This window comes from Trematomus bernacchii, unplaced genomic scaffold (assembly GCF_902827165.1).
Source record: "Trematomus bernacchii unplaced genomic scaffold, fTreBer1.1, whole genome shotgun sequence".
In the NCBI taxonomy this organism is placed as follows: Eukaryota; Metazoa; Chordata; class Actinopteri; order Perciformes; family Nototheniidae; genus Trematomus; species Trematomus bernacchii.
The window spans coordinates 1,185,246-1,208,207 of record NW_022988066.1 but is presented as its reverse complement, the minus strand read 5'-3'; the positions used below and the strand labels follow the sequence as shown (position 1 = coordinate 1,208,207).

The 22,962-nt window shown below is 41.5% G+C and overlaps 2 protein-coding genes across 2 annotated transcripts; one reads left to right on the top strand and one right to left on the bottom strand.

Annotated features, from left to right (window-relative positions):
- Nucleotides 1–762: 762 nt before the first annotated feature.
- Nucleotides 763–2,349, top strand: LOC117474780 (transcription factor 7-like 1-A). Its single transcript, XM_034120785.1, has 6 exons — nt 763–818; nt 934–1,017; nt 1,245–1,407; nt 1,659–1,766; nt 1,858–1,903; nt 2,264–2,349. Exons 1-6 carry the CDS (start codon nt 772–774, stop codon nt 2,347–2,349), a joined length of 534 nt encoding a protein of 177 aa, XP_033976676.1. The 5' UTR covers nt 763–771.
- Nucleotides 2,350–4,520: 2,171 nt separating this feature from the next.
- Nucleotides 4,521–22,962, bottom strand: aspscr1 (ASPSCR1 tether for SLC2A4, UBX domain containing). The gene is made up of 17 exons (XM_034120705.1): nt 22,829–22,962; nt 22,557–22,612; nt 21,909–22,023; nt 20,029–20,129; nt 17,881–17,929; nt 17,203–17,276; nt 16,547–17,102; nt 15,729–15,785; nt 15,337–15,473; nt 14,488–14,569; nt 14,324–14,390; nt 13,964–14,026; nt 13,024–13,076; nt 9,164–9,215; nt 8,979–9,048; nt 7,432–7,616; nt 4,521–4,828 (listed from the first exon to the last, which is right to left on the bottom strand). The coding sequence occupies exons 1-17, from the start codon at nt 22,916–22,918 to the stop codon at nt 4,818–4,820; spliced, it is 1,818 nt and encodes a 605-aa protein (XP_033976596.1). The 5' UTR covers nt 22,919–22,962; the 3' UTR covers nt 4,521–4,817.

Genomic DNA, 22,962 nt, shown 5'->3' with positions numbered 1-22,962 from the left:
AAGGTTCATTAGAATATTTATCACTGTCAGTCAATCTATTCAGACTGGCAGATTAATAGACAGGCAGATACATAGATAATACAAATCTTTAATTTTAGTTGCAGCTTTGTCAATACAGACTAAAATAGAGAAAGTATTATGGCTGATTAACCTCCCTCTCTGTCTCCACAGAACATTCAGTATATGTGGCCTGCTAACAATGCTCAGTTCCTGACGGCTGTCAGAGAACCTGCTGCTGCTCTACAGCAAGTAAGACCCTGTAACACACTCTGAACATATTCCCTGTTTGGTTTCAGCACACAGCACATTTAGTAGCATGGATGTAGGAGAAAGAAATGCTGAAACAGTAACAGCTGGACAGGACAAACATAAATACATTTTCTTCCAATTAAAACTTCATTAGACATTTTTTTAATCAAAGATGAATTAGATCAGTAAAACTACAAAATGAAGGAGAATATCTCATAGTGGAGTGACTGGATATGAAACTATTCTGATAGAAGTGTTTGAAGGGGAAATCCTTCCACTTAGTGGACTGACAACACCGTTGCAGCTTGTCTCATCTTTCTCCTGTGTGTGTGTGTGTGTGGTGTGTGTGTGTGTGTGTGTGTGTGTGTGTGTGTGTGGTGTGTGTGTGTGTGTGTGTGTGTGTGTGTGTGTGTGTGTGTGTGTGTGTGTGTGTGTGTGTGTGTGTGTGTGTGTGTGTGTGTGTGTGTGTGTGTGTGTGTGTGTGTGTGTGTGTGTGTGTGACCCCAGATCATTGATGTGCCGATGGTGAACCTCCCTGAAGGCCAGCGCTTGTGCTATGTCGGGATGATGTAAGTAACACACACAATAATACTAACAACAACAGTGCCAATGACAGTCTGCTTGTATCATCACACACTCTTTCTATTATCTAATGTGTGTGTCCATCCTCCTTTATTTGTGTAGTAATGGACAGGAGTTGTACGAGGTCCCTCCTCCCTACTTCCAGGTTCCCGTCCCTGCTGCTCCTTCACTGAGCTACAACTCAAAGTAAGTTTACTCTCTTTTTAAACTGTTGTGATCTGTAGCCATACATGAGTCGTACTCATTATCCTCTATCTGTTTGATTTAAGGAGTCATTTATCTAGGAAATGCCTACATCAACATTATTATAATACATGTATTTTAAAGGGGTTTAATGTAACAACACAGTACCCATATGTTCTATATTTATACTGACATTTCTTTCTTATTTTTCTCTTTTTCTTTTCCCGTAGAAAGAGATGGCATAACAAACAGCAGGACAACAACCGCCCGTACATCCGGAAGCCCCTGAATGCCTTCATGCTGTACATGAAGGAGCACCGAGACCACGTGAAGGCGGAGGTTGTCTCCGAGAGGCGAGGCACAGCGGCTGTGAATGAAATCCTGGGCCAGAGGGTAAGTGTGTTTGGTCCGTATGTTTAAGTCGGATACATATAAATATTTTTAACAGGCCAGCTTGTAAAAAGTCTTCTAACTGTAACTCACACATTTTTACAGAGACTTTCATTTGTTGTCTCATCACCAAAGATTTAGAGCTTTGTGTGTGCTGATGTTTTTATGCTTGTGCTTGTGCCTGTACACTATCTGTATAGTGTCAGTGTGTTTGTGTTAGTGTGTCCTAACAGTGTGTTTTCATGTGTCCACAGTGGAAGGCAATGACTGAGGAGGACAAGGAAAAGTACTTCAGTCAGTCACAAGAGGAGAAACGGCTCCACGCCCAGCAGAATCCTCACTGGTCCTATAGTGAGAATTATGTAAGTACACACCTCCAACATGTTTCTATCAATAACAAGAGCTTATGAAACACTGCAAATACTTCATTTTTATTTATTTTGTTGTGTGTAGGGCCGAAAGATCAGGAAGAGAAGACATGCTCGCTCCAGTGATAAAGGTAAGACGATGTTTTCATGTGATGAAAGCAAGATTACATGGTACCACACCGGACCATGTGACTAGATTAGATCACTGATTCCTAAATCACTTTGATTTTCCAAACTACACATACACAGATTTAATCATTTATCAAGTTGAATTAAATATGCACTTCTGAATTGGACATTTACATGAGTACAAAAGATTCTGGCGTGAGGGTTTAACTAAAGACTGAATTGTGTTATGTTACAAAATAAATCCCAGAAAACTCTTTGGATTGACTGTACTTACTAAAGTGCTGTTTAATGCAGGTTTAAGAACTTGTTTTCAAAGTGTTTAAAGTTTAAGAAGACTGATCAGTGTTTTTTTTTGGTCACAGCGTCTGCACCTGCAAAGAAGCAGTGTGTGACAGCACTTTCCTGCTCAGAGACCATGTCTCTCATCACCATGGAGGAGCTGATCTAAACTGCCTCCTCCGGCCATAATCAGGATGCTGCGTTTACTCATCAATAAAATTGCTAACAGCACTTTTAATGTGTAAGAAAATAATTGTAGAAGATTTAAAAGCAGTCATGATGGTGGTTACATTCAGGGAACCAGAATCAACATCAGACAGGTTTAGTGGAACTAATGAACTGGCAGTTGAGTGAATAACAAATTCATAATCATTACTGTGAGTCCTCCTTGCTCAGATATTTGGGGTGATTTTGTGTTGCCTCATTACCGTGTGAACGTTTTTATACTGTGTGTCTTATCAATTTAATATAATTTAATGTATTATTAATGTATGTATTACCATGTGTATATCCTTTAATATTTTTAAGACAAGTCTGTGACACTCCAGGGGTTGGTGAAACTATTTTAATTTAAATTATATTTATATTTTTGTATGAAATACTTTCTAGTTTATTATTTCTGAAGTGGCTTTTCATTCCATGTGCCTTTGGTATTTTGATATGATACAGTGTTACTCTCACATTGATTTATGGGAATTCTGTGATGAGATGGTTCAAAATAAAAAAGGTCGGATGCATTTAAGACATTTCTCTTGTCTTGTTCTTTTACATAAACTGTAGCTGTGTTCAAGAATAAGCATGTCAGGTTGTTCCAGTAAAGGAATGTTTGAAAAGGTTCAAGTTCAAGGTTCAATGCTTTTATTAGTCATACGTACATAGCTACAGTGTAGTTATGACGATGAAAATCTTAGGTCACAGGCTTTAGGATTTATTTTGTGATTGATATCACAAGTGATATAAATAAAGTTTGATTTGGTAAGGGTCCTTGGCTATGGCCCTGCTGTGACCCTCTCCTAATGTCAGCTGGAGGGGCTCCAGCACCCTGTGAAGCAACGCTCACACCTTCATCTCTCTTCTCAACAAGGCAGCTGTGCTCTTGACCTGCTACAGCTGCCACTAGGGGGCGCTACTGCAGCACCTAGAGGCCCCGTGTGCTGACCCCTCAGCCCTTCATTACAACCTTGAAATATCTTTGTCGGTTTAATAAGCAAAAGAGCAATTTTACATTTTTCAAGGGTGTTTATATAGGTAAAAGTTTAGTTTTTAAGGAGAATTGGAGAATGTTGTGGTCAAACTGACACACACTCCATTATGAGCCTCTCTTAGTGTCACTTATTTGGCATCAAAGTCTCCAGGGGACAGTTGGAAGTAATTAATCTGTACCAGGGAGACAGAGTGTACGTCTGTGTGTGTGAGACAAGTGGAGGAAATGCACTCCTCTCACTCTCAAACAAACTTAAACAAAAACACACAAACGCACAGCGTCCTGTGTTTAGCCTCTTGCGTGTGTGTGCGTGTGTGTGTGTGTGTGTGTGTGTGTATGTTGCTGACTAAATGTAAAATGATGGTTGCATGCTGGTTGTGTACCATTAGCTGTGAACGGGGGTCAGAGGCTGCGTTCATCGTGATGTCTGTACTGTTGTACTGTTAGTGTGGTCTCCATGGGTACAGGGAGGAATCTGAAAATGATTGAGCTGCTCTTTAAAGAGGATTTCTTTTATCCAATTTCTGGTTTTCTACATCTACATCTTTAAGCGGTTGACTAATCATAACAGAGCCGGCCAGCTGACCAATATAAGCAGACTGGGTTCTGGTCGGAAAAACCTTTCTGAACATTAAAGCATGTTTAAATATCAACCCAAAAATGAGCATAATTGGCCCCTTTAACACCATTCCCTTACTTACAAAGTCAAACCAATACAGACAGTGCCTCTGTGACTGTGACACACATCTCAGTCCACTTGTACCGGTTCATCAAATTCATCTCATCACATCTTCTTATTCCCTAATTGTCTTAAATTTAAAAACACATTTTCTGCAGTTAAACAGATTCAGCAGATCTGATGTAGTAGGGAAGGTCATTCAAAAGATTAAGAGGTACAACCTTCATGTAGTGCTTTGTGTACATTTAATAAATTGACCCTGTTTTACTGGGAGCAACTAAGGAGATGCAAGAATTGCGGCGATCTGGGCGTATCTTTTGTTAGACTACCTGCTGAATTTTGCACCAATAAAGACAAAAGAAGAGAAAAGATCATAATGTGTCAATAACAGATCACATGGTTCTATTGAACCTTGTGAAAACGATAACATGGATGTGTAATTTGAACTTCAAGATAGTGCAAGTACAACAATCTTTATTCACTTTGCACAACATTTCACCTTCAGCACTCTGCTCAGAGATCAACTGGAATGAAACACAACAATCCTCTGCAATGAAAATAACCTTTCACTTATTGATCTCATTATTTGACTGCTTAAAAACCTAGGCATGTGCAGGCTTCTTCCACGAGGGATGTTTAGTCCACTGTGGATACAAAGTCGAGCCTTTATCAAAGCGCAGCAAAAAGGTTTAAGTGCTCTCCTCAGTCTTCACGCAGCTCCAGAGACGTCCTCCTTCCACACACAGCAGCCGTCTCATTTCTTACCTGTGCAGGGAACAAGGAGACAGTGATCAAGAGCTCTGCCAGTCAAAGAAACAAAACATGCCAACAGCACAGTACTGATGCACCTTACTGTCATTTTCATTATCGGATTAGATTCTACTTTCTACAAAATGTGAAGAAATTGTAATTAAAAAAGTGACAAGGTGTCTTTAAAATGAAGATGTCTTAAATGTGTTGTCAATCCTAAACCCAGAGATGTTCATTTTAATATGAAATACACTTGATAAAAAGAGAAGGAATCCATATTTCAGAGGCTGAACATTACTCTCATGATTAATGGATAATCAGGTGGTGATTATTTAACCATTGATCAATCATGTATTCAATTAGTTAGTAGACTACACTACAGCTCTACAGTACAGTTGAACAAAAGCACTGGAAAAGCTTTTAAATTCTCAACCAAAACATTTAATTATTTTCAACAAAGAAGAATTGAATTGTACAATACAACATTTAGTTGTTCTAGGTGAGATTGAATTGGTTTAAACTAAAAATGATATAGCGTTATTAGCATCTTTCCATGGGACTCAGCATGAAAGCAAATGAGTATTTTTCCAAATGTTCAACTATTGAAAAGTGATTTGATGACTTGGATAACCACTTCTGAATTTGGAATGCTGCCACTGGATGTGCATTGAAATTGTAATAAAAACACGCACCGTATCATCCAGATTTCCAAATACCCAATACGACATGTGAAGTGTGATTAACTAAATATGAATTGCATGATGCAGGAAGGAGCAGAAAGTCTCGAGACGGCTGAAGATTGGATGCGTCAGGTTTAATCTCAATCTGTGCCAATACTCTTTAAATGTAGTAATCTGAATTAACTACCAAACATTTTGAATGATGGACAAACAGTTTGAGTGTCTGTGTGTTTAAGTGTCCTTTAAACCGTGGGGTTCCACATATGGAGCCTATAACTCCCGATCCAGATCCCCTCCCCTTTCTCTTTTAACTTTCCTCATGAAAGAGAAAGCAGCCACAACTTTCTTTAAAGACGCACATGGAAACACACAGAGATCAGCCTGAAACTAAATGTGCACATAAGAGAGCAAATAAAGAGCATTATTCTTAACCAAAACATCAAAACAGTGACCGCCACAAACACCACAACAGAACAACAGAAGAGCTGCGTGCTGGGACGCACCACAGGGGCTCCCGCTGTGTGATGTGGCCCAGCAGCAGGCTCTCTCTCTGGGCATCGAGTGTCTGAAGTGGTCTGAACCAACAAATTGGTTCACCCTCAAATGCATCCTTATCTTCTGAGTCATGAGGAACTCTGCTTAGAAAGAGGCTGCTTCCTATTGACTGTGGTTTTGGGGTTTGTGTGTGTTCCCTTCTGTTCTTTCGTGACCGATAAAAAAGGATGTGATCTCTCAGGAGAAGAATGGCTGGAGGGGCTGTTTTGGGGGTGTAAAGAGACTTTGTTAGGGATGTATGAAGGCTTTCAACGGAACTTTGTTGCAGAGAAATTAACCGGACCGAGACCACCTGGAGTGTTGCGTCTCCAAGATGGACTTCGCTGTGATTCTGGAACGAGATTATGCACTCTGAACTACAATTAAAGCAACTTTTTGATCATTTCCTGGAAAATATGTTTTAAAAAAGGGGGTTCTTATTATATGTAAGGACAAAACATTTATATACAAACAACATAAGCAATATGGGATGTTTGAGGACTAAAGTGTTGTCCGGCTAGCAAGTGTTTACAAGTCTGTACATTGACTTATGGTTAAGTCATCTCAGTGTTTATGACTTTGAGTAGTTCTCGATGGATTGTGTAACATGTTCTGCTGCCACGGTGGAAATAAATTCCTGAAGAGCGAAAAACATTTCCCACGTATTCTGCACAACGGGACTCTTCCAAAGAGCCACATTTGACACAGCATGTCATGATGAGATGTTCAAAAAGAAAGCCTGAGAATATTACTCAAAAAATGTTTTCTTGTCTGGGATATTCATAGGTAACAGAATCTAAGCTCACTCACATGAGAGCTGACATGATTGCATAATAAAAGATTGGTTATTGCCATTATTATTTATTCTCTTTGACCTATTACAGTATTGAAATTACAATTGCATTTTTATCCTTATTTTACAAATAATTACTTACATTTTTTAGCATGATGGATTCTACTAAAGATGCTGCTCAATATGACAGCAGCTCGCTTGGCGTTCACTTTAGGACAAAGTAACTTCGCTTCAGAACTATTTAAGTATTTTTTGAATGTTTTGAAGTCCTGTGCTTCACACTTTTTGTTTATGCATTTTTCTACTTTATTTCCCAACTTTTCAGCCCTCAGCCCTGCAGTCTCACGCCCTTTCATGTGGAGTTGCGAGGCTATAACCTGCTATTTCTGTACAAGGGTACAAACAATAGTGTGGTTTAAGAACACGCCAAGAATGTGACATTTCTTAGGATCTTTATGGTGAACAGATTTAAGAAAAAGGTGGAAAAAATTATTGGTGAATGAGACCCATTGTATTGATTTCTTCTTTGGGACTGACCAAACAAACCAAACTACAGATGTGAAGGAAATGATTGTGTGAGTGATCTAGTGCGTGTGCTGTACATCTCTCACCTGGAAGCTTGAGCCACTTGGGCATTGTTCCCGGGTCAGACCTGGCAGGTTTAGCAGGCGGGGGGTTTTCAGACGAGGCTCCACTGTCCCGAGCGGCTCCGCTGGGGTCGGCCCTCGGCTCCGGAGCAGACGGTTCCTCCGGGCCCTGAGAGCTGCCGGAGGCTGTCGGGGACCGCAGCATACAGCTGGGGGGGGGGGGGGGGGAGGTCGGATAAGAAGAAGAACATTTTTATTATACCATGGTATCGTCAGATCAAGTCAGGTATTATTCTTGCATCCCAGCAGCTCCATTTGCAACATCAACAAGGACAAATGTGTAGGACAATAACATATCATCCCAATCACTGAAGACAATATTTCAAGACCTAGACTAGAGAAATATTTTATTGTATATTTGACCTGGGATTAAACCCTGTATTTAATTATAGGTTTGACTGGAGCCTTAAAGAGTGCTTCAGTCTTAATACTTAGGGGACCCCGTATGTCCCATGGATGTTTAAAGAGAACTAGAGTCTACCAGTTTAGATTTAACCACGACCACTTCCGAATTAACGTAGCTCTGCGTCGTGGACGTATAAAGGGAAAGTCGCTGTCCCCATGTTAACAACGCTATAGTAATATCATGTTGTAGGTAAAAGTAGCGCTTTTCTAATATGAAAGAACATCAAAGTTGAGTTAATGTTTTTATTTTGAATTTTGATTCACCAAGGATATCAAAATAATAAACTAGAAACCAATACCGGTATGTAGCTTAATAGCTCATTTTTAGTTTTGTCACGTTTTGTACACGAGTACAGTATTTGAGTAAATGTACTTTATTGAGGATAACAAATATTCCTCTTGCTGCAGACCGCTGTAACGTGTTTCACTTGCACTGACTGATAAACAGCCCTTATAGTTTTTTTCCCAAGCTAGAGAAGACGTGATATTACCTCAGCGTTACCATGGGGACGATGACGTTCTCTCTGCAGTCACGCAGAGCTACGTTAATGCAGAAGTGGCCGTGGTTAAATCTAAACTAAGTTGGAAAACGATAGAGGCGCTCAGGACATGGTCGGGTCAGAGATGATGTTGTTGGCAAGCCTCGATGTGTTATTATATGTCTAAAGTACTTGTAAAAGGTGTCCTCAGAAAAGAGGCTTTGAAGAAGACTTGTTGTTCCTGTATTTATTTAAGAAGCATTGTTTTGCATGTGGAGAGAAGTTATGGAACTGTGAGATCAAGGAGAGAAGTGACAACCTTGTAAAAGGACAACAGGTGGGGGTCACATTTGGGAGCGGGCTCTATCTTTAGAAGGACTGGAAAGTGGTTTATGTGTGTGTGTGTTTATGTGTGTGTGGAGGAAATGAGGGCGCATGGGGGCACCTGCTGTTTAGGCTGAACCTCAAAGGGATTCCTATGATGACAGCTTTGTTAAAAAAGACTGGTTGCCGCGGGATATAAGTGCGTACACACAGCCTAATGCATGCACGGCCAGGCACACATTTAAACATACACACACACACACACACACACACACACACACACACACACACACACACACATACCTTGCAATGGACTCGTTTGCTTGCAAAGCCGACACAGAGGAGTCAACCAGTTCCTTTTTCATGTAAATGTCTGTGGAAAACAGTCAAACAATGTAAATTATTGTTTTGTTATGTTACATTCCTCAGTAATACACCAGTAACCAAATCCAAATCAGCATGAGAAAGGGAAAAAATAAGAAAAAAACCTCTGTTATCATCAGAGCCGAAGTACACCAGCGCACCAGGAAACAGGTCGGCCTGCAGACAGAGAGACAAAGGAGGAGAAGTAAACAGAAGCAATCAAAAGTGTTTTTTACACGATTCAATCTGCAAAAACATGGACAAATATAAACAAAACCGCCTCCTTTCTACATGCAAAATGATCGCTCCCACCACATCAGCGGCCAGAGTTGAGTTCATTTCTGAAGATGATTCATTGCTCGGGGATCTGAACCAGTCACTCTTTGAAGCAGACCACAAAATGAGCAACAATCAAAACACTTTCACCCCCGAAGCACAACACACCTCTCCGGTGAACGTCTTAATGGTTATAATGGACCATTCGCAGGCAGATATTACCAAGCGTACAATTACAGAGGTAGAAACGCAGACAGGCAGACAGACAGGGCACGCGTCTGTGACTCTAATGGAGAGCAGACAAACAAGAAAGTAGTTTAAGATAAACAGTCTTCTGCTTCTGTTCTCATGAACAAACACTATGGGGAGCATCTGAGCAGAAGTACACAGTTGAGTTGTTTTAATAATTAGTGATGTACTGTTAAAATAGTAAATGGTTAACACAAAGAGTACAGTTAGTAGATCCTAAAATTTGTCTTAAGACTCAAATTTGATAATGTGTATTTTAGGGCTCTAACGAATGACAGTTTGACATTCACAGTCTTAATGAAGTACTGCGCAGCAGGTCTCTTCTGAAGAGATAAAGAGATTAGGCTAAACTAATATTATCCAGTTGTGTCTGCATTATATTGCTTGACTCTTGTGATCAAAACATTAACTATTTTAGAGTCCAAAAGTCCGAATTTATGGAAAGAAAGAGAGAAGTCCTGGGTGGAGCGGGTTAGTGAGTTTGGGCCAATAATGATTATTTCAGATTTGTCACAGTTTAGTTTCAGAAAGTTATTTTGCATCCATGTTTTGATGTCAGTGAGGCAGTTGATGAGTTGGGAGTGGGTGGCTGCAGAAATAGTTTTTGTAGAGAGGTAGAGTTGGGTGTCGTCGGCGTAACCGGAGTTGGTGTTGACGGAGGATCTGTCCAAGTGGGAGGATGTAAATGATGAAAAGCAGGGGACCAAGTACAGAGCCCTGGGGGACGCCGCGAGTGACTGAAGCAGTTGTTGGAAATTAATTGTTTTCTGCCAGAGAGATATGATTTCAGCCAGGAGAGGGCGGTGCCGGTTATGCCAATTAAGGACTGAAGGCGGGTGATGAGGATGGAGTGGTTAATGGTGTCGAAGGCAGCGGTTAGGTCAAGAAGGATGAGGATGAGAGGGATCCAGAGTCAGAAGAGAGGAGAATGTCATTTGTGACCTTGAGTAGAGCAGTTTCAGTACTGTGACGAGCAGGAGCAAATTGGGTTGAAGTTACTTGTCCAAGGACACTTGAACTGGTGTTCCCTAGCTCCCCTGATCTGAGGATCAACGCACTAGCCCACTGCGCCACAGCCACCCCAAGAACAAAGTGTTCAGCTTCAATCCTATAATGTTGGGGTTTCAGAAATAACATTTTAAAATGATATCTACCTGCTTTAAAAAATATCTTTCTGGATGTCCATAGACACTCCACAGAAAATACTTATTCCCATTTCAGCTTGAAGCAATAAAACGTTAGCCTTTGGTTTTCAACTCCTGCCTAATAACATAACAAAATTAACATTAAAGAGCTACAGGTAATACATTCTGCTGGCATCATTTTTTCTTTCAGATAAAAACCAACAGTTACCGACGAGAAATGAGAAGCAGCTTTTGTTGCTCTGAAATCTAAATAAAACAGAAAACACTTTGAACTTAATGGTAGATCTGCTACTTTCATCATTGATAGCTGCATGTGAGCATCGTGTGCCACGCAAGAACAACATTTTTTACAGCTGTGGCAACAATAACTAAGGGAGGCTTTCCAAAGACAGACTGCTCGTCATCTGCAGGGAAACCGTTTCCATGTAGCTCAGCCCATAACTGTTTCACATAAAAAGAGAAGAAAGCATGTCTGTTGCTGGGATTAGTTGGGTTGACCCTCTACTACAACCTGTCTCACACACACTGTTTGTCTCTCTCTCTCTGCCCCCCCCATCACTATCTGGTGGCTAAATTGGGACGCTCTGGCCTAATTGCTATTATGGCAGCGCTGTGAGCAGGAAACAATGTGTTACAGTGAAACAACACACATTCCTGCCATCCTGCTCCCCTGGCAGCACCACTTCCACTGAGACAGGGCGACGGGACAAGACCTGTGTGTGTGTGTGTGTGTGTGTGTGTGTGTGTGTGTGTGTGTGTGTGTGTGTGTGTGTGTGTAAAAACATAAGAGAGAGAGCGAGGAATGGAGGCAGGCAGAACGGATCCTGATGGAAGACAGAGGGAGAGACGGATGAGGGAGGGGACGCCTGGTATCAAAGGGCTTCTGGGTTGGGAAACATTCCTTTCCTGACATGACACAAAGTGATTAAAGTATTTGTGTGTGTGTGTGTGTGTGTGTGTGTGTGTGTGTGTGTGTGTGTGTGTGAGACATATGCTCTCATGTCTATGCTATACAACAACAAAAAGGATTAAAGATCCCGTGTGTGTATGTCAAAGACTGATGTATAGAAACGGAGACAGACTGTGTGTGTGTGTGTGTGTGTGTGTGTGTGAGAGACATATGTGCTCATGTCTTTGCGACATGACAAAAAAAGATGAAAGATTCTTCGTGTGTGTGTACCAATGATTGATGTATAGACAGAGAAACGGAGAGAGACTGTGTGTGTCTGTGTGTGTGATGACACCAAGGGGATTAAAGATTTTGTTTTTGAGCACTGTAACGCTTTTAAGTCCCTAATGGATAGAGACAAGAGAAGGAGGGGGGGGGGGGGGGGGGACGAGTATCAAGGGATGGTTAGGGTTAGGAGAGCGGGACAACAGTGTTGGTGGGTGAGGGGGGAGAAAAGAGACAAATTTGGAGTTGGGGTACAGCAGAGGGACGTGTGGTGATGATCAGACGGGGTGAGTTCAGGAAGGGAAGCAAAGAGGAGAAAACAAAGAGAGACGGGCAACTTCAATCAGAATCAGAGAGATCAAAAAGGGCTCACACACACACACACTTCAAAGTGTGCTTTTGAGGATCTTTATCTGTTGTAGCAGTCCCTCTGAAGTGCTACTACTTGCTCACCATCCCAACACGATACCATTTCTCACAAATCTCTCTTCCTCCCCTTCGGCCCTTCACTTCGTCTACTTAAGATTGAGTGAAAGTGTCAGAGGAAAATAAAAAACAGGAGGCACTGATGATGAAAATGTTCTAAAATAATACATTATAAAATAGATAAAAAGGAGAGTCCGTGAGGGCATCTGAATATAAATTGATGAACTGTACAAGAGGACATATTTTTGTTTCTTACTTGTATTTCGCTCTCTTTTAGTGTGGAAATAGCTCTGCATTTCTGTGTGTGTGCGCGTGTGCGTGTGCGTGTGCGTGTGCGTGCGTGTCAAGATCAAAGCGAGGCCTGTATTAACCCCATGTGCCAGTCTGGGAAAAATCAAGCCCAGCTGGGGTCAAGGACAGTGGAGAGGGGGAGAACAAGTGTGAGAGAGTGTGGGGGGGAGAACGGGAATGTGGTGAGGCTTTGAAGAGGAGAGAGGGACCAGCCGATACATTTTTACAGTCGGGGTGTGTGTGTGTGTGTGTGTGTGTGTGTGTGTGTGTGTGTGTGTGTGTGTGTGTGTGTGTGTGAGTTTTGTAGTTGTTTTCTGCAGTTTGACTGTGATGTGGTTTGTTTGAGTCTAATTGCACTGTTTATTGTTTTGGTTTAAAGAAAGTGTTGCGTAAAGACTTAAACGATGTGTTTGAGGCATCTTACCTGAAACAGAGTCGCTGAGGGGTCGTCCAGGATGGTTTTTGGGGGGGTTATGACTGACAGAAAGCAAAAGACAAAAAGGCAGACATTAGAGGAAAGTACGAACAGCTATTGTGTGAAAACATGTCAACATTGTCATTCACCAAAATAAATCCAGTGTCAATGTGACCTTCCCATGCCACCGTTTGTACTGTGCTTTTGTGTTATTGTAACACATGTAGAAAGAAAATGGTGTTGTATATTACGACTTGAATCTCAATAATTACTGAGTGTTTTTCTCAGGATATCTTTTGATTTGATGATGTTGTTATAAATTAGTGGGAAATATAATGCATTTAGGGGTCAGTCTTAATTTAGGGGTACATATTCCAGCCCTTAACTTTCAAATTTCTGTAACACTTTTAAAAGTTTGCTGACCAATACCACCGATTGAGGGTATGAACTTCCTCACAAGAATATCCATTGTGAAAGGGGCCGTATTATGCTTTTGATGTTTTTCCACTTGAACGTCATCTAGGTTTTCGTGCATGTAAATGGTCTGCAAAGGCTAAAATCCCAAAGTTCCCTCCAGAGGGAGTTTCTCCCCCTCTGCCTGAAACGCCTCCATTGGACTCCTTTGTTTACTTCCACCACATAATGACATCACTATGTAACACTCGCGCTCCTATAGGCTAGCGTTCCAACACATTGTATGTGATAGGATAAGAGGTGGGAAATCGCTAAGCAGTTGACCAATCACAACAGAGCCGGCCAGCTAACCAATCAGAGCACACTGGGCTCTGGTTTCAGACAGAGGGTGAAAAGAGGTGCTGCAGCACAGGCAGTATGAGAAGAATAGAGACTTTTTGAACATTAAAGCATGGAGACATGTCACAGTAGAGGCACAACATACAAATATGAACCTGAAAATGAGCATAATATGTCCTCTTTAAATGACACTTACACAGGTAGAAGCTGAGCTCAGGATCCTCCAGGTGACTGCTCACAAACTGCCTCACAGCACCAACTGGGCAAAAACACAAACACAGAAACAAATCAACGAGCTGATCCATCTGCACCTCGTTCAGGTAATGTGTGTTTTTCCCATGGAATTCCCCTGGGATTTATTGTTCTGCTGCTTGTCGTGTTGCTGTTGGGGATGAGGTGCATCTAATCCTTGGAATTACAGACCTGTCTCATTATTTCTGTCTCTGTCACTCTGGTGTGGCTACAGTAATACATGTGGTGAGAGAGCTTTAACATTGCAGCCATACCTGTGGCTAGCCAGCTGAAATGAACACTGCAAACACACACGCACACACACCTGTCTCCAGTGGCCTGAAGAAACCTTGTAGAACATGTCTGTCTGGAAACTGGACCCTCAGGACCACCTGGAGACAAACAGAGGTATTCAAATGTTGTATATTTCATGCAAACACGCACATTTAAAAGCAGGATTGTTATTCTGTGTCTGTCACTTGTGCTCACTTTGGGATGTCGTTCCATCTTCTCTCTCATCTGTGATTCTCTCAGAGCTCTAGTCATCAGCGGAGCCTCCTCCAGGTGTCTCCTGCAGGAAGGATGGAGAAAGAGTTGTAATGAAACAAGCGTGGAAATAAAAAAGGCCCACTGTGGAATCAACAAGATGGGTAGAAAAATGGTTCATCTTTTACCCGTATTCTTGTGTGGCCGTGTATGTGTGTGTGCGTGACAGGCAGAGACGAATTGCTGTGGTGGGTTTAATTCCCCCTTTGGTACTGTAATTGCAGTCATTGACACGGTGGTAGCGCAGCCATGAGGCAGCCAGCTAAGTCAATGTAGACGGAGATGAAAGGACGTACGCGCTGAGGTCTCAATCTGACGGTGTTTGGTCGAGGGCTGAAGGATAAACACAAAACAGCCTTCCTAATTGCTCCCTGTGTGCCATATTTAGAAGCTGTTGTAGAGTGCGTGGTGTCTTATAAATGAGAAAATGTTTGCAAAACACACGGTGTCTCAGCAGCTGTGGTGTGCTGCGGCCACATCGTGTCTGCATCTGTTTCGAAGAAGCGCTCATAAATAAATAAAAACTTCAAACTCATAATAATAAAAAAAGAAAAACTTCAAAAACGCACGCAGCGATGCCCTGCATTCTCCCTGCCTGTGGCCTCTCCTCATTGCCATGGTATTTTGCAATTATACATCGACAAAACACCACAGGACCAAATGCCAAACTGACTAATTATCCGTTACAAACACATCTGATCCAGACGCGTTTCTGCAGCAACAAGGTATTTATACCAAATATCACACACCATCCTCTGACCCAAAGCCACCCAAACGACTTCCTCCTCCCACCTCTGGCTCTTCAGCTGGGCGAAGCGCTTGCGCACATCATCCATCGTCACCTCGAAGAACTCGTCGGGCAGATCCCTGTGGTCGGAGTGACGGGACACGGCGTCCAGGTGGTAGATGAGGAGCTCCCTCTCTGCGGGCTGCAGAAAGGGAGGGAGCGAGTGAAAGGATGGAGACATGATAACACTGATGTTCATCTAAAGAAAGGGTTTTCAAACTGTGAGGCAATTGCTGTATGAAGGGTTAGGGCTCGAAAGACAATAGAAAGTAATGTTTCTGTTAATAAACCCTTTCACAGTTACATAATCATATTGTGTGGAAAGCCTTTTTTTAAGTAAACAGCTTTAAAAAGGCAAGACATCATGAAGTTCTGACCGGAAATCATTGTGTCTTACCGCAGAGAACTCCCCTAGATCCATGTCCTCGTCTGGCTGATTTGCAGTGGATTGACCCTGGTAAAGGAAGACAAATGGCTCATAGTTATACTCAAATACTTGTTGTATTGTTTGTCCTGTTTTGCTTACAGGTTAAAAACATACATTTATTCTCAATTACAATGTTGTGCTTTTTGCTTGTCCATCCACTTTGAATGGAGATATATAATCCCTCCACCTGGTCCTGGGTCTGACCCTCAGTCTACTCCCACCTGGTCGTGCCTGGACCACCACCCTAGGGAAGGGGCCAGGTGGCCTCCTAACTAGGGGCCCGTACCACCTCAACTGGCTGAAGGAGCAGCGGCTCTACTCCAAGTGTCTCCTGGATGACTGAACTTCTCACCTTATCCCTAAGGGAGATTCCAGCGACCGTACGGAGGAAACCCATTTCAGCCGTTTGTATTCTTATTTACTTGTACCAAAACAGAAAGTATATACCAATGGGAGAGCTTAGATCAAAGTAAAGTAGGCATGAATCCTGCTGCTACTTAACTAGAAGGCTGTATGGCAGACAGAGGTTCAAACCAACTAGATACATTGGATCAAAATAACATTTTTACAAAGTTCTGTAGTTCTTTTTGGAGCTTTCAGTCACTTTTAAGCTAACATGGAAAAGAAGTCCAGAGAGTACTCATATTTAAACAATTCCGTTATAAGGTGTAACTGCGGTAAACATTTTAAGATTGTTCCCTACAAAATCATAATCTCAAAATGCAAACCTAACCTAAAATATATATTTAATACACCTTCATTAAGATATCAGTACTCATATGGCTCACCTTGATGCTCGAACCGTGGCTGCTTTTTAGTTTCTTGGCTTTAGGTGAATCAACGGCTATAGTCAGAGCTGAGGATGATGATGAAGATAGCGGGCGTCCCACTGCGCCCCCCTGGGGACCCCCGAGGCGCTGCCCGCCTCCAGTGAAGGGAATGAAAGGAGCCAAGGGAGCAGCGAACGAGGAGGAGGAAGAAGAAGAAGATGGGTGAGAGTTCAGTCCTGAAGGCCCCGCTTCCTCGCCGTCCTCCTCTGGCGTTACTCTCTCCACAGGAGGGACCTTTGGCCGAACTGCATCCTGGGAGATTGGAACTTGCTCCTTCTGAACATGAAGTGACCTGCTTGGGGCAGAGGCGGGAGTTGGAGCAACAATTGGCTGCTGGGGGGTTACATGTTTAATTGGCATCTCTGTTTTGGACATCTCTGGAGGTGACGGAGCAGGATCTGGCAGAGATGATTGGCTAGGTGTGGTTTTCTTGGCAACAAGCATGGTTGGCATAGCAGCCGCTTCAGTGGCTTCCCCAGTATCTCCCTCTGCTTTGTTCTTCTTGAGTAAAAACCTGAAGCAGAAAAAGGGAAAAAATGGCTTTATTGTAACGTGTTACGTGTCACATTAATGTTGTTTCTGCACAGCATGCCGTTTCTTCAGCATCAGCGTACCTGACAATGGCATTTCCTCCCGTCAGACCCAGAGACCTCAGAGTGGTCTTCTTCAGCGCTTCTTCCCCACTCACCTGCACACAGACACAACAGCAGCTTTGTTATCATAAAAGCCCCTTTCCTTTAAAATAGGGAGACTTAAAAGGTTCCCTATCATACTCTTTTTCATCAACATATTATAGTTCTCAGATATATAAATAAAAAAACATGTCTCTGAAGTGTTTGGCTCGATATACCAAACAGATCATGCATTGTAGCATCCCATAAACCCCTCTGTTTCAGCCCTGTTTCAAAAGTTTGTTACTTTAGATGAAAATAAGGAGCCCCTCCCCACGCCCCTCTGAGAGATATTTGGTTAAAGAAAACACAATGGTGCTCTAGGAGGAGATTCAGGTGATAAGGTGTGGGGGGGGAGGTTACCTTGGTTGGTTGTTGGCTAATGGTTACACAAGCCAAATAAACGTTATGACATCATAAAGTGGCCAAAATCTGATCAGCTCATTTTCAGACAGGTTTTTATATAAATGGATCAGGACAAAAAGAGAGAGAATATTTTTTCCTGAAACTTTCAGAATCTCTTTACACAGAGGGGACACATGTTTATGCATTAAAGACATGAAAAAGTGGATATATAATAAATGTTACATAATAGGTGACCTTTAAAATAACATTGCCTACCTCGTCTCTCATGTAGACGCACACGGGGGTGGATTCTGTCTCCGAAACACTGGATTTGGAAAGTGATGATGATAGGAGAAAACAGAGATTGAAATGATGGCCGACTGATTTTTATTTGCTTCAACAGTGACAAAACAAAACACAGAAGTGACTTTCCCTTGTTCAGGGAAATCAGCCCTGTGATTTTACAATAAAACCTCACGCGATGCGGGGAACTCTGTCTGCAGCATGTGTAAACCATGTGTGCACAATCCCGTGTAGAAACTAATTGAACCATAAATGTTTTACTATTGTTCTCCTCAGTTCTGAAAAGCATTCCCCTCTGCTTCGCAACAGTCACAGAGCTTTTTTTTACGCTGATGTGGAGCTAATATGCATTTCATGGAAGCGTAAATTCCCTGGAAAAGGATCAGGATACGGAGTGATGTCATTTAATAGAGATGAGATGAGGGCTGGATGGATGCGTGAGCACCTGGGACCGCACAGCTGGAACTACTGAACAACAGCTGTGTGTGTGTGTGTGTGTGTGTGTGTGTGTGGTAATGTGTGGGAAAGTTTAAACTTCAGTCGAGGAATGGTGAAAGATGTTATCTAACACCGTGCTGCTGGCCTCTGTTCATTCCAACACAATGATCACCTTTACTTTCCAGCCTTGAGAAAAGTCAAACACATATACACGTTGTCCATACTTGCGAGGACCAACCCAAGCACCTTATTAGAGCTGTGCCGATATGACAATATATAAATATATATATAATTTAAAGGGGACCTATCATGCAAAATGCACTTTTGTACGTCTTTTATACATGAATATGTGTCCCCGGTGTTCCAGGGAACTCACCAAGTGTCAGAAAACACAACCCTCTCTTTTCCTCCATACCCAAATCTCTTAAAACGGGGCTGCAACGGATCTGATACAGACTGATCCAGATTTGAACATTTCTCTGACGTCAGGACGGAGGAGCTGACCTATCAGGGGAATGAGAGGTTGCCGTGGCATGGTAACAGCATGGTAACAGCATGGTAACACGACGCTCGTAACTCGGCCCCCTCCTTTGCAGGGGGGCGTGGTCAGCTGCAGCGCATGCAAAGACAGGGTGGAGGAAAGCAAAATAGAGCGAAATGAGGCATGGCTAAAATGCATGATCTGTTTGGTATTTTGAAAAAGAAAACGTATAAATATACCTTATATAGGTATGGCCCTACAATATATTATTCAAATATAGCATGATAGGTCCACTTTAAGTTATCTAACCAACTTCTATAAAAGGAACTGTTCCTCGGTTATGCATTACCAGTGTCATGACTAATATTGTTTTGAATTACAGCATCTTTCATTTGGACAAATTCATTTTTTAATTGGTATGGACAGAACGATTACATGCTATCATCTCTTTACACATATATTGAATAGAGTTGCAGAAAAGGAGGAAATATTACAGGTGCCTCTGATTCTTAAGACAAAGTCTTTTTAGTTAGGGTCCTGGTTGAGTCGGTGTTGTTGGTGGTTCTATAAAAGGTTTACAGTTGAAGTTACTAGAATATACTGGTGAACATTACATGATCGTCCTTTGTTAAGACCACCTTTATTAATCCCTGAGGAGAAATTCAGTTCTTCACCCAGGTTGTATTTCACCATTACACAAGTAGGCCTGAAATACACACACACGCAAACAGGACCTATAGACATGCACTAATGAAGAGGTGTCAGAGCGAAGGGGCTGCGAGTGTTCCGGCACCCGGGAGCAGCTGGGGACTCGATGCCTTGCTCAAGGACATCTTAGCGGTGCCCAGGAGGCAAACTGGCAGCTACCACTCCACACTCTGTATTTTGGTCCAGTCGGGTCTTGAACCAGCAAGCCTTTAGTTCCTAGGCCAAGTCCCTTTAGAATAAGCTAATGTTGCCACTTTTAAATTACATTAAAGATATTATTTAAAGAAACTTTTCAAACTGTCATTAAAACATCTGGAAAATGCTTGACAACCACGAGGCCCTCCAACTTTGCAACGTTAACCTCTGTGTTTAACCCAAACTTAATTCTAACCTAAACCCTACATTCTCAACCATGTGTAGAAGTTAGAAATGGGAGAAATATCCTCACAGATATAGACATAAAACAGCACACACACACACACACACACACACACCTGATCTGGGGGAAATGTGTGAGCAGTTCCCACAGAGTCTGTCCGCAGGAGAAGGAACTCTGGTGTCGAGAGCCGTCCTCCATCTGGAGCGCTATCCGCACCTGAAGGCACACACAATTGTAGTTTAAACATATTTCAAAAACCAATAACACTTAACACACGAACCAGTGTCCACGGTCTGTCCAAACATGAGCACTTGTGTCTCTATGTTTGGCAGTCTTTGCATGTATTATGATAAGAGATCATGATTAAAGACCCTTACTGAACTTGCTTGGAAGAAAAATGACAGATAAAACTTGTTTTTTTCCTAATTAAATACTAGAACACTTTTAAATTAAACCATTTAAATAAAGAAAGAATTGTAATAAAAAAAGGGAGCGGTGGCACTAAAACTAAAGATGCATATTAAACACTTTCAAGAGTCTCACTGACCGTGCACTTTTATTTGACTTTAAACAATGAAATACAATTTATATATAATATATAATATATTAAAGTGACAACATGTTACCTTAATTGCAGGATGGAAATTCATTATATTATGTATAAAAATCCTCCTAGGTGGTCATTTGCAGGTTCTTGGCTCTACAGTCTTGAGCTATTTTGTAGGAAGTGGATTCTTTGATAATAGAACTTGATTAAGCTGCACATGTGGGCCGACCTCAGTGTGGAAATGAGTAACACCAGGCACGAGTGCGAGTCTCTTGTTGTTTTTTCTCTCTCTGAGTCACTCTACAAGTTATTTATGTTTACACAACAACCATGTTGTCCAGCACAAGGCACACGCTGCACATCGGCACACCGGGAGAGATGAAAGAGTTCTTTGGCTGTCAGCGTCAGCCAACAGCAAGCTCTCTCACACACCAGTCTGGCTTAGGGTGGGAGAGCCTGTGTGTGTGCACGTGTGGTATGAGTATATACAATCTGTGAGGTATCAACAGTCAACGATCCATCAAATGAACAAGAACAACAGATCAAACCCAGCGGTGATTTTACTGCTTAGATTACGATGCCATGATGTCATAGGAAACTACAGCTCAGCTAGAACAAAGTGTTTTTTCTGTTGTTTTTGGACACAGATCAGAGTGAAAGCAGGAACTCAGGCAGGGATTAAAAAAATGTCTAGTAACTGCGAACAAAAACCAACAGCTGACGTCAATACCAAATAAAAAAAACTGAATATTGCAAGGCTTAACTTTAAATATTTATGGGTGGACAAAATAATCAATGTGATACAAATACTAATACTCTGGCAATAGCATCATACTTTTCTTATGTTTAATCCTTATTTCTCATTCTGTGATATGGAAAGGACATTCAAATAAAAAATAAAAATAAATCAATGAGTGGCAAAATCAACTAAAAATATGTTTCCATACAGGGAAAAAGGGGTCGCTGAAAGACTTGATAAAATGATGTGAATGTAATGCTATGGCATTCACAGTCATGAGATATTCATGTAAGTGAACACCTATACATGTAGCAGGTCTTGGCCAACATGTTGTGACGGACAGTGTTCTGTTGATATTATGCATCATACGCACCTGAGTACGCGGTTAAACAAAGGATCACTGTCGATATTTACAATAAAGATCTCACGTTATTTTTTGCATCATAATTTACATTTTCAGTCTTATGTTTTTGCATACACTGCTTACATTTATGCACTGGAGATGTAAGGTTATGTTTAATATATTTAGCAAATGTTTAAATATGTTGTTTTTTTTAACTAGAAGAATAGAGTTTAGTTTACTAACATTTAAAGGCACATTGGTTTTATGCTAACATAACATTCTTATTGTTTGCAACTTTATGTTCTTGAGAAAAAAATGGTATATCTAATTATTAGCATAATAGATAAAGAATATCATAAAACTAACCTGGCTGTCGGCTACCGCCTGTTTCCGTGTATCTGCCACCATTTCCAGCTTTGCATTGTTGGGCAGGTTGGCAAACCTCCATGGCAGCGTGAGGTCAACAGCAGTCCTCTGAAACCTGTCAAAAGTTGATGACAAGGCAACATTACATTTGAGAAAAATATCTCTCCTCCTGTCATTCAAAATTGAGAAAAGATAATATGACCCCTTAATGAATTTAAATGATTTACATCAACTGGAGACAGCTTTATAGATTACATATATTTACCTGCCCTGAGGAAATTAAATAAAAGAGTTTATATGGTAGCCACACAACTATGGAAGTTATTGTAATTTGTTTTTTCTTCTCTATGGGTCACAGTCATTGATTGAATTTAACTCTACGGCTCAAAAACTCAGCTAAATAAATTGGGAGGTACCACTCCTGCTTCGAATTTAATAACTGGTTAGACATCAGCCATTACTGTTCACTACTGTTAATCTCACACTAAACATAGCAAAACCAATTCTGTACACACATAGGATTTCATTACGTATCAAAGTATAATTCGATGCTCAAGGCAAAAAGGGAAATACCAGGATATTAGAGCTAACATTAATTTAGCCTTATTATCAGTACTGACAGCTAGCATCATCCAAACTGATACTCACTTTAAACCATGATCGTCGGGGTTAAATCCGTGCTTTTTGCAGACATCCTCCAGCACCTGGGGCGGACAAATATAAAGTTAGTAAAATAGTTACCACTTAATAATCAAAATAGTTTGATTTCATCCGCACGAACACAGAAACTGATCAGTCACTGGCTAACTGCTGTTAGCCAAACGAGCTAACAGGAGGAGAATAGTTCGCTCTCTGGAAACAAAGGATGAGACAAAGCGTCCACGTCAGAAAATATAAACCGAGTTCAAAACACAAGTAACCTGTAATAACGGCGTGTTTGGAGACACTTTGACTGCTTGTCTTCTCCCATTAGGAGTCAGAACCGTCACAGCTGAACTGCTGGCTGCCATTGTTGTGTCGTGACGTCGTAATGTTTATTTGAATAAACTTTATT